General features: G+C 39.8%; 1 protein-coding gene across 1 annotated transcript in view; it reads right to left on the bottom strand.

Moving 5' to 3' along the window:
* Positions 1 to 277: 277 nt before the first annotated feature.
* CDC42SE2 (CDC42 small effector 2) overlaps positions 278 to 17,728 on the bottom strand; it is a 33,885-nt gene continuing 16,434 nt past the window's right edge. The window contains exons 2-3 of the mRNA XM_009876249.1: positions 8,885 to 8,986; positions 278 to 376 (exon numbers count right to left, since the gene is read on the bottom strand). Coding sequence (XP_009874551.1) covers positions 278 to 376; positions 8,885 to 8,986 — 201 coding nt within the window. The remainder of the gene's footprint in view (positions 377 to 8,884; positions 8,987 to 17,728) is intronic.

Below are 17,728 nucleotides of genomic sequence, written 5' to 3'. Positions count from 1 at the left end.
GCTTATGGACCAACTGATGCAGTCAGGACACCCTCTTGTTGTTGTGCAGGCTTATGGACCAACTGATGCAGTCAGGACACTCTCTTGTTGTTGTGTGGAGATATGAACATGCTTGCATGATACACTGTTCTTTCACTCCAAAAAGCATTTTAAAACCGAGCATCGTAAAGACACAGCTATTTATAGGGAGCCAATTATAAAGCGGTATGATTGTTCTTCCTACTAAACAGTGCCTAAAAAGCAGAGAGCAATACTTACTGAAGTAATATCCCCAAGGTTATCCTGCCTTTGTGTCTACGAGCTGCATCTGAACATTTGCAGACATGGCACCTCCATAGCCTCCCTTAGACTGCATTTGATTCTGAATTGAGCTGACCTGGGGACAGAAGGGTAAAGGAGGCACAGAAAACAAGAAAGGCAGTTAGCAAACAGTGGTGTTTTTCTTCCTTCTAATTTTATTTCTTGTTTAGGCTTTCAAGTTCTCCTTTACCATTAAAGCTACGTTACTTTCACATGAGAACACGGGCCGACGTAAGCTTGCTGGAATTTTCACTTCTGCAGGCAGCTCAGCAGGAGAGAAGGAAGAGCTGGTGCTGAGGCAGAGGTTTTTCCACTCTCTCAAAGAAAACTGGCTGATCCAGGCTTCCAATGGCCCTCTTGATTACTCAATAAAAAAATAATCAAATCTGGTACTAGTATCCAAATCCACTTCATCTTACAAGCTATCATTTAACTTGTTCTATGCAAAAATTTTTTGTCAGGTGTGATAAATTAGAGAAGTTGACACCATTACATTAAAAACAAAATAGACAGCTTACAAAATATCTGGATGGTACCTGCACTGTATGGCTAACTTCTGATAATTTTTAGGATTTTCCAAACCAAAAAGGAGCTTTTGAGCTTTTTGTTTATCTATTAATGTAATAGCATATACTTTCTTCTTTAATTGCTACTATACCATTAAATGGCAGGTCATCTGTTGTTTAAATCATAATCTATCAATTTCTCTGGAAATAGGTTATCTGAAGGTATTTTTAGCCTGATGCAAATAAACACAAAAAGAACACTCTCCCGCCCTAATATCCCCAAGACATGCACATCCCTCTACAGTCTTTATCAATAAAATGGAAGGGAAGCCATAGTTCTTTCCTAATTGTGTTGCCTGAGTCAAAATAATCATCTCCAAGTGCCCGCAGAAAGACAACTCCAACCTAAAAGGTTTGGCCTTTTTTCTCTCCATCCCAGAGGATACACAACAAGTGAACAATGAGTGCAAAATAACATACTCATTCAAAGCTACAGCTTCTAAAATGGAACTTGCAGTAAAGTCTATGTCTGCAGGGCATCACTTGCAATTATTACATGTATAATCCTTCATAGAGCTCAAAACATCACTAGAAAAGCTGCATTAAAACAGCACTGGAGAAGTATTTCAATGTAGCTCGCACAATATTTTCCCTGTCTACAAAGAAACAAAAATAAGTATATTATTTTCCACAGCAAAGCAAAACACAGGCACACACACAAAATGAATCAGCACGACCCTTTCTTACACACTGCTTTTCAAACAAGTTAAAAAAAAAAAAAGTCTGTTTTAGGGTCTTTATCTTCAACAGTATGGCATATTGCAGTGCTATGCAAAAGATCTGATTTTTATGTATTTAAAGCAGGGCAATGTTAAACTGTTTACTGCCTTGGTACTTTGCTCAAATAAGGGATACAGTTGCAGCAAAGCAATTCTACATTCACATTTTTCTTCAGGTAAAAGTGTTCAGAGGCAATATTCTAGTAGTTCTGGCATCAGAGGCTATAAAGTCAGGAAGCATGGAAATGTGCAACCACACTCATGGGGCTGTGATTAAGAACTTTCACATCTCACCAAACTGGTCATTTTCTCCATCAAGGATCTTCTGTTGCTCATTAGAACAAAAGGAGTTTGAATTCAGTATTTTTTTTCCTCAGAAAATAATTAACCTACATGCAAACATATTCACTAGAAAGAATTGAGGATGGCATTAATCTCATCTGAACGAACCCTGCCTCCAGTGAAAAACAGGCAGCAAAATATCTCTAGGCCACGCCACCTACCAGCCTGAAAACTTGCCTACATGACTTTAACATTTTGAAGAACAGGAAATCAACACAGCTTGCAAAGCTAAAGTGTAAATTTTTATGAATACTTCTTCTAAAGGTTAGAATAATTTCTCTGGTAACTGAGTCACACATATAGGTGTTCGTGTTAGTGGGTAAGGAAGTATCAGTCTAAAATGCAGAGGCTGTTACACCTAAAGCAAAGAGAAGGCAGCAATTTGAACAGCTTGGTGGCTGCTTTGTATATGAAGACTTACATAGGAGACATACAATGTTAAAAACACTGAGTAAAAGGCAGCCCTAACAATCCCAGGCTTATAAAGTAGTATTCTTTTTGCTGCACCCTCCTTTTGAGGCAGCCTGAGTTACAAGAACAAGAACCATGAAATGAAACTATTTTTTTTCTTTCCCAAAGATGCGATTCCCTTCCTTTGATGATACATAACAGCAAGGTTCTTGCTCTAAATTAAGTCTAATTTACTTAAAGATTTTGGAAGGAGAAAAGCATTGCACCAATTAAAGATCATACAGTCTGTTGTGCTGCTTATCCATCTCATTAGTTTCCTTCTTTACATCCCTTTTAGAATTAGGAAATAGCACAGATGGTCCTTGGGAATGAAAACAAGGGAAAACTAGGAAAAGGACAGAATACATGAAAGTACAGACTACTGAGGAATACAGAATGATAGAATCATAGAATTGTTTAGTTTGGAAAGAATAATAATAAGGGCTTCTACAGGTATGTGACTCAAAAAAGGAAGGTTAAAAAAAGTGTACCCCTCTTGATAAGCAAGCTAGTAACAAGAGATGAGGACAAGGCTGAGGTTCTCAATACCTTTTTCCCCTTAGTCTTTAATGGCAACATATCTCCTCACAGCTCCCAAGCTGAAGGAGATAGTCAAAGTCTCTCCCACTGCAAATGAAGATCAAGTTCGTGAACACCTGAGGAACTTGAACATACCCAAGTCTATGGGACCTGATGAGGTGCATCCCAGAGTCCTGAGGGAATTAGCTGATGTATTGTCAAGCCACCCTTCACTATATTCGAAAAGTCATGGGTCAGGTAAAGTCTCTGGGGATGCGAAGAAAGAAAGCATTACACCCATCTTTAAAAAGGGTAAAAAGGAAGACCCTGGCAACTACCGACCTGTCAGCCTCACCTCCGTGCCTGGGAAGATCACTGAACAGATCCTCCTTGAGGCTCTGTTAAGGCACATGGAGGACAAGGAGGTGATTCAAGACAGCCAACATTGTTTTACCATGGGCAAGTCCTGCCTAAACAATCTAGGCTTTCTACAACGGAGTGGCTGCATCAATGGACAACGGAAGAGCAATGGATCAAGTGCACCCTCAGCAAGTTTGCAGATGACACCAAGCTGAGTGGTGCAGTCAATATGCCAAAGGGACAGGATGTCCTCCAGAGGGACCTGGACAAGCTGGAGAAGTGGGTCCATATGAACTTCAAGGGGTTCAACAAGGCCAAGTGTAAGGTCCTGCACCTAGGTTGGGGCAATCTTCATTATCAGTACAGGTTGAGGGATAATGTGCTGGAGAGCAGCCCTGCAGAGAGGGAAATGGGCATACTCGTGGATGAAAAGCTGGACATGAGCCAACAATGCATGCTTGCAGCTCAGAAGGCCAATTAATTCCCGGACTTCATCAAAAGAAGCACGGCCAACAGGTTGAGAGAGGTGATTCTGCCCCTCTGCTCTGGTGAGACCTCACCCAGAGTACTGCATCCAGCTCCAGAGCCTTCAACACAAGAAGAACACGGAGCTGCTGGAGCATGTCCAGAGGAGTGCCATAGAAATGATCAAAGGGCTGGAGCACCTCTCCTAAAAGGACAGGCTCAGAGAGATGGGGTTGTTCAGCCTCGAGAAGAGAAGGCTCTGGAGAGACTTTATAGCAGTCTTTCAGTACCTGAAGGGGCCTACAGGAAAGCTGGAGAGGACTGTTGACAAAGGTGTGTAGTGACAGGACGAGGGACAATGGTTTAAAACTAGAGCAGGGTAGATTTAGATTAGATGTTGGAAAAAAGTTCTTTACTATGAAGGTGGTGAAACACTGGAATGGGTTGCCCAGAGAGACGGTGGAGGCTCCATCCCTGGAGACATTTCAGGTCAGGCTTGATGGGGCTCTGAGCAACCTGATCTAGTTAAAGATGTCCCTGCTCACTGCAGAGGGGTCTGACTAGATGACGTTTACAGGTCCATTCCAGCCCAACACATTCTACAATTCTACAATTCTGTGATTCTATGTTCTGTGATCAGTCCAACCATTAATCTAGCAATGCCAAGCTCACCACTAAACTAGGCCCCTAAGCACCACATCTACTTGACTTTAAGTAACCCCAAGGATGGTGACTCAACTACTTTCCTGGGCAGCCAAGGCTTGAGAAATTTCAGGCAGAGAAATTTCTCCTAATATCCAGTCCAAACCTCCCCTGGCAAAACTCAAGGCCATTTTCTCTTGTCCTACCGCTTGTTATATGGGAGAAGAGACAAAGCTCCACCTCATTACTGCCTCCTTTCAGGTAACTGTAGAGAGCAATAAGGTCTCCCCTCAGCCATCTTTTCTCCAGGCTGAAAAACCCCAGCTCCCCCAGCCGCTCCACATCAGACTTGTTCTCCAAACCCTTCATCAGCTTTGTTGCCCTTCTTTGGACATGCTCCAGCACCTCCATGTCTTTCTTGCAGCGAGACATCCAAAACTGAACACAGGATTCAAGATGTAGCCTCACTAGTGACAAGTACAGGGGGACCATCACTTCCCTGGCTCTGCTGGCAACACTATTTGTTATACAGGCCAGGATGCTGTTGGCTTTCTTGGCCACCCGGGCACACTGCTGGCTCATGTTCAGCTGGCTGTCCACCAACACACCCAGGTACTTTTCCACCAGATAGCTCTTCAGCCACTCCTCCCCAAGTCTGTAGCGTTGCCTGAGGTTGTGGTAACCCAAGTGCTGGACCCAGCACCTGGCCTTGTTGAACATCATACAACCAGCTTTGGCCCATTGATCCAGCCTGGCCAGATCTCTCTGCAGAGTCTTCCTATCCTCAAGCAGATCAACATTCCTGCCTAATTTGGTGTCGTGCAAACTTACTGAGGGTGCACCAGATTCTCTCACCTGCATCACAGAACTGGTTCCAGTACTGAGCCCTGGGGAACACCACTTGTGACTGGCCACCAACAGGATTTAACTTCATTCACCATCACTCTTTTGGGCTGCCCTTCCAGCCAGTTTTTTAGCCAGTAAAGAGTCTGCATGTCCAAGCCATAACCAGCCAGGCTGACAGATCTGTAGTTGGCCAGAAACTACTTCCAGCCTTCTTGTTGATGAGTGTCATATTTGCTAACCTCCAGTCCACTGGGACCTCCCTGGTTAGCCAGGACTGCTGACTGACAGGAAGTGGCTTGGTGAGCACTTCTGCCAGCTCCCTCAGTACCCCTGAGTGGATCCCATCCAGTCCCATAGACTTGTGTGTCTGCGTGGAGCAGGAGGTCACTGATCATTTCCCCTTGGATTATGGGCACTTCATTCTGTTCCCCATCTCTGTCTTCCAGCTCAGAGCGTTTGTTAGTTGAAGAAAAACTGTCTTACTATTAAATACTGATGCAAAGAAGGCATTAAGTACCTTAGCCTTTTCCTCATCCTTTGTCACTATGTTTCCTTCTCCATCCAACAAAGGATGGAGATTCTCCTTAGTCCTCCTTCCGTTGATAATGTATTTATGGAAACATTTTTTATTCTCTTTTACAGCAGTATCCAGATTAAGTTCTAGTTGGACTTTAGCCCTTCTAATTTTCTCCCTGCATAACCTCATGACATCCTTGTAGTCCTCCTGAGTTCCCTCCTAACCATTCCTCCAAAGGTCATAAAATCTCCTTCTTTTTCCAGGAACCTCCTGGGCTGTTTTCTCTCTGCCATATTATACTTCCAGTAGACACCTGGTAAGTCGAAGTTGCCAAGGAGAACAAAGGCTAGAGATCATGGGACTTTCCCCAGCTTCTTATAAACTATTATTTCTGCTTCTTCATCTTGGTTAGGTGGTCTATAAGAGACTCCTGCCATAGCTTCAGACAGTCAAGATGCTCCCTAATATATGGGGCTATGCCACTGCCTCTCCTTCCTTGCCCATTCCTTCTGAAGACTTTATAGCCATCCAGTGCAGCACTCCAGTTGTGTGAGTCACCTCACTATGTTTCCATAATGGCAACTATACCCCAGTGTTCCCACTGCGTAATTGCTTCCGGCCCCTCCTATTTGTGGCCCATTCCACATGCATCGGTGTAGATGCAATTCAGTTGGGCTACTGGTCCCACCACCTTTTTGTAGGGACATTACCATTCTCAGGTGCTTCCATAGATTCTAACACAACAATTAAACCTGCATCTTTGCTGCCACAAGAATCTCCTTCTTTCACCTCTACTGAGACTGCACACTGAAGCACTGTGCTAGCACAGCATCCTCCTTAGGTTTATCCCTAGTGAACCTGGGTTTATCCCTTTCCCCCTTCAAATCTAGTTTGATGCTCTTTCAACGAGCCCTGCTAAGTCCTATGCTAACCTCCTTTTCCTCCTTTGTGACAGACATATCCTGTCTGTTGTCAGCAGGCCTGGTGTTGTGTAAACTGACCTGTGATAAAAAACCCCAAATTCTCCCTGTGACACCAGGCTCAGAGCCAGGTATTGATCTGCTGGCTCTTCCTCCTACACAGCAGAAGGAGAAAGTAAGAGATTTCTCCATGGAATATAAAGGTAAATTAAGAAAGAAAGTGATGGGAATGAGAAAGAAACAGTTCACAGAGGGGTCCTACTGTTTAAGCATAACTGTGACAAAGAGTAAGGGACTTTGCAGAGCAGGCAAACAAAAAAGCAAAATATTTCAGTAGTCAGACAACTACCGTACTCAGAATTGTAAGGATATATAATGAAGAGCAATGCTGATGAAAAAAGGCACAGAGCAGACAGTGAATGAACCACCAAATTTATATGGTAAAAGCTAATGAGACTGCAGGACATCCTCCCACGGTACTCAGAAGAAAGAAGGAGCATAATATCCATAGGCAGCAGAAAAACATGTGGAGGTTAAAACCGTAATCTTGGAATTTACACTGCAAAGAATAAACAAGGAGACTGGACGCAGTATTACCACAGTATGTCACCACAGAAGAGGCAGGAAAATAAGCAGCGTGAAAAAGCAGAGATCTGTGCTTCTGGAAAGAGAGAGTGGGGAAAAAAGGAATTTATTTTTTTTTGTCTACAGACTCTTCCCACCTCGGAAAAAAAATTCACTTTGGCCACTGATGCAGCATGTTATCCAAATGAAAACTGAGAAAAAGAGATAGTTACAAGCACTGAAAATGAAAAAAATCTCTATAAAGACACAGTAATGACTACCTGCTATATGGATATTAATCTGATATTACGCAAGGCAAAGATGAGGGCAAGCAGAGGGAAAGCCTGAGGTGAAAGAGCAAAGCTTCAGGCAACCACTACAAACCTCACGAGGCAGCTCAGCTGTGAGAATGTGGAAGGTTCTCACAGGAGAGGCAACAAACATGTAAAGAGCAAAAAGCCATACTTGAAAGTAAGTAAGCTGCTTACTTTATTATTTCAATTTATGTCTCTAAATATTAATGTGGTATGTTGCATTAAATAAGTAAATAGCTTTAACTGAATTTTATCAAGTTGAAGCGGCATTTGTCTATTTCACTTACTTACACATGTTTTAACACATATCATTTCCAACTCACTATGTTGTTTCTGGGAAAGTGTAGTATATTGTTTGATATGTCAGATTTTTTAGCTCTGCCCTTCCCCAATACATACTGAGTTACAAAAGTTTTTGTCTGATCTCAATAAAGGACAAACTAGTCAAAACTACAAATGACCTCACTTCCCTACATCTCTTTCCTTTAAAATTCTGCTCTCTATTCTGGTACTTCTGAAGCATTCTTTCTTCTCCTTTGTCAAGAAGTACTTTTCATCATTTTCATCTGAAAGTCTGAAAGCTTTTTTTTTTTCCTTTAAAAAGGATTATTAAGGTCAAGATGTATTTTTCATTATTATCTACATACAACACTTTTCTAGATGGCATAGTATTGACCTTAAAAACAGACTGACATTTCACATAAATATGAAGCTGTTCAAAATACATCTACCCTCACGAGCTGATTTTCAGTATCTATCTTAGCCTCCATTTTTCAGTCTCCAAGAGAGAAAAATATTTGTTGCTCCTTTCTTCTACAGGAAGACACAAAACCGTGCTGTGACACTGTTGTTTGCTCTGTGAATAATTCAGTCCAAACATGGCTACAGAGTATGGAAAACCGTCAACAAGGATATAAAAAAAATATTTATGTGCATCATAAACTAAGGCAAGTTAGAGTTCTACTTGAACTATATATAAAATAGCTTAAAACATTTAAGGTAAGAAATTAGTCAGTTGTAAGACACTTTAAAAAAATATTTTCTAAAACTCTAGTATATTTTGAAATATTTGTCTATTTTAGTTCGTACATGCCATCAGAATGATTTTTAAAAAATTATTCTACACATAGCCTGTTAAATATATACAGCATTTACTGGGTATTGTCAATAAATATAAGAATTTTAAAAATTGTATTCCATAATCTTGAATGAAGGTGTTTAGGACTTAGAAGTAAGATATTAGCAGGTTGTTCGCTGAGATTATTTTTTACAGTTGAAAATCTCATTTTTCAGATATAATATGCGTAAAAAGTATTTGTATTCTGTCTAAAATTAAATTTCTTTCTCTGCTCATGCTTACCGAATTCATTCCGCTGAACAGGTCCCCCGATCCTACATGAGCTGTGTGAACAAAGTTCGTTGGCTCCCCAATCATGCTTCGGTCAATCCGCCGTCGTCTTTTCTGAAAGGAAGGCAAAAATCTAACTGTGAATCACTGAAAACGCAAAAAAACCATGGGTCATAAATACAGAAGTTAACTGCCCACAGCACATTTAATACATTGTAAAATTTTTTTCATAGAGTCAAAAAGCAGAGTCCAAATTTCCAGGTTAACCAACACATTGCTGATACTTATCCTTTGCTCTTACTTGGAGGATCTATAGCAGATCATTAGACCATCACTGATACCACTCCTAACGTTTAGGCCAACAAAACATTTGTATATAATCTTACTACATTCCATGGCTTATTAACCAATGTTTGCAACGTTTCATACAGTAACTTCTGCCTATATTTGTACTTAAATTATGATGCGACAGATCAGATTTGAGGTTTAGTCATTCAAAACAAGAATTAAGGATCAAAGAGCATTAGCATCATCTATGAAACTGCTAACTTACAATATTTCTGATTGGCATGCCATGAGAATTATGTCACTATTTGCAGTATACTTCATGGTGATGCTCAGAATGCCTTGAGTTTGATCAGGGTTCATCACTGACACACACTTGGATGACTTCCAGCCTGCGTGGTTGTAGAGTGTGAGCTGAAGGGGTGCAGTGTGATGGTAAGGCAGGATGCCAGATTAAGCACTCCGATTCCTGGGCTGTGAGACAGGAGGCAAGAATTGCTTAACCTCTCCCTCCCCCTCCTTCAGAGTCACGGCTTCATTTTTCTAGTCTAATAACACGCAAATGAAAAACTGAAGGCAGTAGGGACTTCCTCTAATTAAAGCTGCTTTGGTTGCCTGCCTCCAGCTAAGCATTGCATCTAAAGGAATAAAACAAAAAACACTTACTATCCTCATTTCTTAGGCCTGAGACAGGGAGCTTACAAAAAACAAACCATGCAGCATACAATCACTGTACACCCATATCCTGTATTTGAAAAAAACTCACCTCAACCAAACAACAGACATGAAGCATAGAGTAAGTATCTCGATTTAAGGTGTGTCATACAAAATACAGTGTAATGGATAAGAAACTCCTTGAGGACAATTAAAAGCCATCCATCATCTTAAAGTCCACTCAGTCTCATTTTTAAAAGGATCTCCGCTTCCAATCTGCCATGAGATCGTAAGACCACCCAGACTTGAGGCACGGAGGTACATGCCTCATGAGCGTGCTATTGAAACACAGCTACAGATTAAATCTTTATGAAACAGAACCCACAGCTATGAGAATACATCATGGGGTTTAGCTAGCAAGTACAAAACACATATAAACCTTTCTCATACCTTTTCCCTATTACAAAAACCAGATTTCATTAGGTTTTGGTACTGTACTGCACCATATTAATAGTTTGGGTGAGGAGAAATACATAAAACTCTTCCATAGAAACAGTAAAATTAAATGCCCTGATGTATGCCAAAAATTGAATTCCCTATTCCCAACAAATTTGACACAACTGACCAAATAGAACAATCATAGTTATAAAAACATCTTCAGGTAGTTTGAGGGCCTTCACACAGAAATTGTTTATGGAAATTAACTGAGATGTCTCAATTACAGGAAACATCAGAGTTCATAGACCCATAAACAGCCACACCAGAATCTACTGCCATATCTCACCAATGCATTAATATTTCATCTGGAAGTGAAGCTCACTTACACATACAGCAAATGATTTCTAAGTAATGCATGGTATCAGCCAGTAAAGCACACGTGACTAACTTGGGGGAGGAGACCCCACAACAGGTTTATGCTTCCACTGGATGGGAACTGCTAACCTGATGCGTTCAAGACAAAGAGCATCTCCATCTATGTGATGATTATTTTAAACGCACATTGCTGTACTTACACAACACAGTATGTAATAAGCTATGTCTCCAACAAAGAAAAAAGCTTCAGAGAGCTGTGTGAAACAGACCAGTTCAATTAAAAAACTTAAAATTGTTTCAGGTCTGCAGTACTTGCTTCTCTTCCCCTTGTAGCAAAGTAAGTCAGACTCAGATTCATTTCTATGTCTACAAAATACACCCATGATTTCTTGGGTTTAGTAGAGTTTTGAAATGCAGGGTTTTGATGAATAGAAAATGTAGACAATCTCAAAGCTTTGGGATTTTGTTTTTATTGTTTATTTGTTTTACAAATAACCAAAGTCTGTCTTTGGGCAACTCAATTTATTTTCCTCCTTTAGACCACTGGCATGCCAGTAACAGAATCAGAGTGGTGGATTTTGTGAACAACTGTAAATGATTCTATGCTAATCATCAGTCAAACAGTAACCTCAAAATAAAGTCAATCACCATCAACCTGGGTTTCTTATCTTAAGTTTCTTAACGGAGACCATCAGCTAGTTATATCCTGGCATGTGTCCACCGATGTGATCTCCTTGAAGCAATGAAACAGTATTTAAATGATCTGCTTTATTAGCATTCTGAAAACAAATAAAACATTTTTGAGGGGAAGTGTTTTGGGGTTTTGTTTTTTTGTTTGTTTGTTTGTGGTTTTTTTTTTTTTTCTGTAGGAGCATTCAGTTTGCATTTACATCAGTGTTTCAGCTTGCATCATGAGCATGCTTTTGAAGCAACTTTGCCAGTCCCCATTTACCATGCTTCATTTTTAATTTCACAGTAGTCTTGGAAAGGTACAAACTGGACTTTTTTTTGGTGAAGCTGAACTGGAAGATCAGCTGCTGCACTCCTGTTGCTAAGGGACATTGAGGCCAACAGACCAGGTGAGCCAGTCTGGCACAGACCAAAACCAACACCTAATGTACATCAGCTGTTCTGCTCCATTTAAACAGCTGCTTCTCCTGGGATGTGCCACTTCCACTGACACAACCTCTGCCAGAACCAAAACGATCAATTAGCATGGTTAGAAGGGACATTGGGAGTGCTGTAAAAAAAATCCCACACCTATCTTGAGGAATGTTACACAGGTGACAGGAGCAGGGCAGCATGCCTGGAAAAGCTACAGAGCTTCTACAGAAGACACCATGAACATTAGCTTTGCCAGAATTTTATTGCGAAGTTGTATTTTCCAAGGCCCTATATCTGTAAGAATACGTGTAACACCATTGTCCTGTAAATGGTAAGAACTGACATACAGATTGATTCTTCAGTAAATTTAGTATATTTATTTTGAAAGAAGGTGAGAAGCAGCACATTCGTCTCTTACTTAAGAAACGGAACGTAAAATTATACTCATTTACCTCTCTGTATCACTTGTGCTTGTTCTCAGTGGAAGTCACATGTCTGAGATGAGAATTCAGTGAAAATTAATTCCTGTTAGCCTGCACCCATGCCCCAAACTCTGCTTGATAACTTACCAGAGATAACCAGCCTTAGAATATACATACACCACTAACTACTGTAGCAATGAGATCTGGCTATAAAGGTGATCTACAAAACAACTACATGTTTATGATGATAAAGGTGTTTCTAACAGAACACATACACGTCCCAACTCCGGCAGCCTAACTGCAGTGAGAACCTATGCCTTGTATCTGTGTTTCTCATGGATATTTTCTTAGCAGGGGGGCAAGAAGAAAGCTCACATTATAATTAGCTAACTTGTCTGTTACCTTTCTTGTTAGTCTGGGTCAAGTTACTGAAACATTTAGTATCAATGGGCCAAAAAAAAAAAAAAGGTTTAAAATCTGAATTTTAGCATATGACTTCCCTGTGCCTCGCTCCTTGCTTTGTCCCAAGTCACTTCTCCCTTTACTAAGGGAAGAAGGGGTGGCAACGTTTAAAACAGAGGTTAGATGAGAGCAAAAGATTTGTAAACGCATCCTGGAAGTGGAATACAAATGGCATTATATAGTTTGTCCCCTTGTCAAAAATCTGCAGAATTTGGATTGCAAAGTACACAGCAGGTAATCTTTACATCACAAAAAGAATAAGTGTCTTTAAACAGAAGTAGAAGAAATGTAGGTTTGTTTGTAAAACGTTTGAGAGGAGTAGAAGCGGTCTGAGGACCCATCTCAGAAGCTTTGCTTTGAACATATACTAGATGCAGTGAAACTGGATCACATTTCAGTTACCATAGTAATGAAGTGAAGAATTAATGTCTCTTCTATTCTTAATCTGCCAGTGATGCCTTGCACCCACACAAGGTAGCACTTCTTTCAAAGTACAAGATCAGAATTCAAAATACCACCAGCAGTCACACCACAGAAATTATTTTAGCCCTTCACACTTCTTGAAACTTTTGAAGAACAGTTTTAAGCTTCTGTTTAAAAAATTTATACTAATTAGATCATGTATTCATGTTACAGATCCCTCTCCACCCTTCATGACAGGAACTCTCAAAAAAAGAAAAAGACACGCAAAGTAACATCAAGGTCCCCAACATATAAGAAAATATTTGAGTGATGTCACTTAGATCCTAGCTGGCTGATAATTATTTTTCTGGAAGCTGTTAAAAGTAGAAGTTGCAAGTGAAGTCAAACAGAATATCATACAAAGTATCCCAAAGTCAAGTAACAACCTACATATGCTGGGGATCGAAAGTAAAGAAATCAGTTTAGCTGGCAGAAAAGCAGGTTCTGCTAAATCTACACTAGGCTTTTTGAGACAGTTGCTAGATATATATCCCGAATCCAAGTGTGAGTGAAATACAAGTGACACACAGTATTTTCAAGGATGCTGCAACACAAAAGCTTGTATGGATCTGACTTGCAGAAGACTCCATCTCAGCCACGGTCACCTCTCAAATGGAAGCGGTATTACAGGTCCAGATCAGGAATGTGCTTTCTAAGAATAAAGCGATACGTGGTGGAAACTGAAGAAATTCAGAGGGGATGAAAAGCTACTGCCGTATTGTGCACATGTAGGAGTTTCTGAAAACAATGTTTCTTTATAAAAATTCCTACATATGGCATTTTTCTCCTACCACCTACCATTTAATTTATCTTCACTTCACACATGAGAAAAACTGCCAACTCTTTTTCCCCACACAGTAATGCTCTTTGCCCAGCTGTATGTTGTCCTGGCTTTTTATATCTTAGGTTTTCAGCCAAGTAAACTGTAAGAAAGCATGAAACAGAATGCCTGCTGCCCTTAAGGTGAGCCTCCTACAGGGAGCAGAGAGCACATGTACGCTAGAGACAAGCTGGTGGCAAGAGTAGACTTTGCACCTCACACTAGGAATAATAAATTTTGGTATTTAAGTCCCAAGTAGTAAACATTTTTTTTGATAATTCTTCTCAAACTAACACAGGTACAGTTGCTTTTCTATGGAGGAGAACAGTTTATGATTTTTTATTAATATCAAACTACCAAAAGGCAAGGATAACACATTCCTACTGCAAATTTTGTAATTTACTAAAATGTTACAAATGTAAATTTTCATGACTGTGCTTTCATAAATATATATAGTATTGTCTTATTGTACATGTAGTAACAACAAATTGCACATAATAGAGTTATGTACTACACAAAAACACACATTTATATATTATATACTGCACTGAGGCATTTTTCTATCACTTCTATTTATTTACATTCAAAAAAAATGCAGGGCACATTAGAAAACAAACGTCATTATGATCTGATACATCTAGTCTAATCTTGTGCAACATATTTCCAAACAGATGCAAGTCATAAATAAAAGTGATACATAATATAAAATGCTAAGAAATGTACCTTCCTTTTTTGACAGTTCTTTTTGTCTTTCATTCTAACTATCTGTAGGAGTGGAACTTTGTTTCAAATTTGTCAAAATTTCTCCTTACTCTGCAAGAATATCTCTGTTATTTTTCATGACGTGTTATTTTTCATGACATGTTATTTTGGCTTTTCTTTTAAATCAATACAAAATTTGTAGGCTTGCCACAAAGACTTACGGGCAGAAAATCTAAGAAGTGACATTTATTGAGGCATAATCCCTGTGCTTTTTAGTCTTCCTTTTGGAATAAAATGATGAGAAATATCTTTTGGATTTTAACTTCAAAACAGGCTTTGATACATAATCGGGAAAAGCCAAAACATCATGATTTGGCTCCTCATCTGATGCAGAGCAAAACTACCCTGCAAAAATGTTGGTCTTTTCAAAGCAGAAAGACCACTGTGAATTCATAAACACTACAGAAAGTTGCACAGCCTTTAAACTTGCCTCCACAATATGAGGGTCGGTTTCTCAGACTGCTTAGTCACTGCTATTTCAGTCATTAAAATGGCATCTAATATAGTAAGAAGCAATTCACTCCCTACCACAGCTCTTTGTAAGCTTGACTTCTAAATAACAGCAGGGTAATTTGAACATAATGAAACATAACTTTTACTGAAATCAGCTAATATTTTTTTCACACAAGAAAGGCCTAGAGTTAGTACATCTTTCCATACCAAGATAACCCAAATCCCAAATTCTCCTAAAGCAGAGCAAATCCCAGTAGAGCCACCACAACTGCTGTTCTGACGGCAGACAAATGTAAACATGCAAAATGCACTTCTGGTTCTCCTCTGTATCTGCCTAGTGCATCTGTTTTCATGATCAGGGGCTAGTCTGCTCATCCATCCAGCACTATACGTATGCACTATCAAGACAGTGAGTGATAGGTAACAGATTTATACGGAGGCTTACAGCTATTATGTTTGACTGTGAGGGTGACGGAGCCCTGGCACAGGCTGCCCAGAGAGGTTGTGGAGTCTCCTTCTCTGGAGACTTTCAAAACCCGCCTGGACTGTTCCTGTGTGGCTGCCCTAGGGGATCCTGCTCTGGCAGAGGGTTGGACTAGACGATCTCTAGAGGTCCCTTCCAACCCTTAACACTCTGTGATTCTTTCACAAGTAACCCTCAGACAGAAAACTTTGTTACACTCATTCTAGTGTTAATTTCAGACTAACTCAATGCCAAAAAGCAAGCCCTTTTAATGTGCTAATTTACTCTTTGGGATCTTTGCCACCAATCAAGATTGGTGTTTTATAACCTTTCCCAGAGGAAAAAGTGATCTATTAAACTTTTCAGTAATATAATTCTGTTGAAATAGAGCTGTTTGCTAGCTTTGTATTCAAGAAATCAGCTGAAACGTCAAAAGCGGTGTAGGCCAAAGATAAAACTAAGACAAAAATCTAAGGAAAAAGATTAAACCAAAGACAAGATAGTCAGCCATTTCAGAATAGCAGATCTGGGAGAAACTGAAAGTGAGAAAACACCCTTAATTTTATTTTCCTTCTTTATGTTTCCTATTTTTTATACCTGCTTTGAAAAATGGGCCAGGAGGAAACTAGCCTCTGTGCTGTAGCACCTGGATGATCCTCCACAGGCTCCGAACAGGAAGTATCGTAACGCCCTGCAGAGGTGGCTTTCTGTCCTCCTACGTACATGCTGTTCTCATCCCAAAATAGTCTGATGTGCACAGGATGTCTCTCAAGACAAGCTGGTGTCTGAGTGATGTGTGTGGGTTCCCAATATTGACCCATCAAAATTACCTAAAAAGGTCTTACAGAGCATCTTTCATCAAACTCTGCATAAAAGGGCTGCAGAGACAAGCATGTCCTTGTACTCGTTTTTCTGCGTTGTGTGTTTAATATGCATTTCTCCATGCCTTCCTTCCTAATCAGGATCCTAGAGATTCAAGTTAAAAACAACAAAAAGAATGTACACATATAATACACACCCATCTCTAGCAGGTGGATCATTATGTAGCAAACTAGTACCTTGAAACCAATGGCTGGATATACAGGATCATCATAGAGACAGTATTATATTTTTGAAGAATAAAGGCTGCACACCTCCTAAACGTTTCCCTGAATAGTGGTACTCTCCATTTTTTAAAATCTTTTTAAACCCAGGAGCTTACATTGCCAATTCCAACATCTATGCAATCTGCAAGATCTATACAAAAGTTGATGAAATTAGAGAGAGGCCATCCACAGTAACGTTAAAATTTCAATTAAACATCAGCATGCATTTAAAATTTTAACATTTAGTTTAATTATTTAACCATAAAGTGACACTGACTATACAGAACTGCAGACCACATACTCTCAAGAACTAGATCTTTAGGTTTCAAATGCCTTATATCAAGAGGTCTACAAACCACAAGAAACAGAAACACAACTATGATAATATACATGATACATTTAAATGTCTGCCTCTCCCACCAAACCAGCACATTTTAGTGTCAGATTTATTCTAAAGCAGTAACCAGTTGTATCTAAGTCCAGTGTAACAACGCTCTGACCAGCGCTGTGATCCTCAACTGCTAAACACCAAAGCTGCTACTATTTTAACATACTTTTCTCATGAGCAGAATTAGCAGATCTATGAGAGTCTCAACTGCTTATGGATCTTATAAACCATGGCTTCATCAGAACAGAAGCAGGAGGAAACCAGCACAGGTTTTCATGGCAGTTCTTAAGCAACAGAGACAAGTAGCAGGCTGCCAGCACACTCAGCTTTCATAAAGTTTTCAGAAAATCCAGGACACTACCTGACTGTTCCAGCTTAAAGGAGTATTAGGCAATAGAGACAAAGGATTAAAAAGAGATAAATCTTTTAAATCATGTAAGCTGTTCTAATTAGTATCTAATAAATTGATTATCAAATGTGCATTGGATTAGCCTTTAGGCAAAACTCACTTGGCATTTACTGACTGAATCAAGTGGCAAACCACTAAGCAAATTTGATCACTTTCTCAACTCCTGATCAAAGAAACTAGCAGTTCTGTTGCTATTTAGAAAAAGATAAAAGAAAAAGGAAAACAAAAGAACTAAAATGGCAGAGAAACTGACTTTATCAAATCTTGCAGCCTG

The sequence above is a fragment of the Apaloderma vittatum genome, unplaced genomic scaffold (assembly GCF_000703405.1).
Source record: "Apaloderma vittatum isolate BGI_N311 unplaced genomic scaffold, ASM70340v1 scaffold2419, whole genome shotgun sequence".
Lineage (NCBI taxonomy): Eukaryota > Metazoa > Chordata > Aves > Trogoniformes > Trogonidae > Apaloderma > Apaloderma vittatum.
The sequence above is the reverse complement of the archived record's forward strand: the minus strand, read 5'-3'. Positions and strand labels throughout refer to the sequence as shown.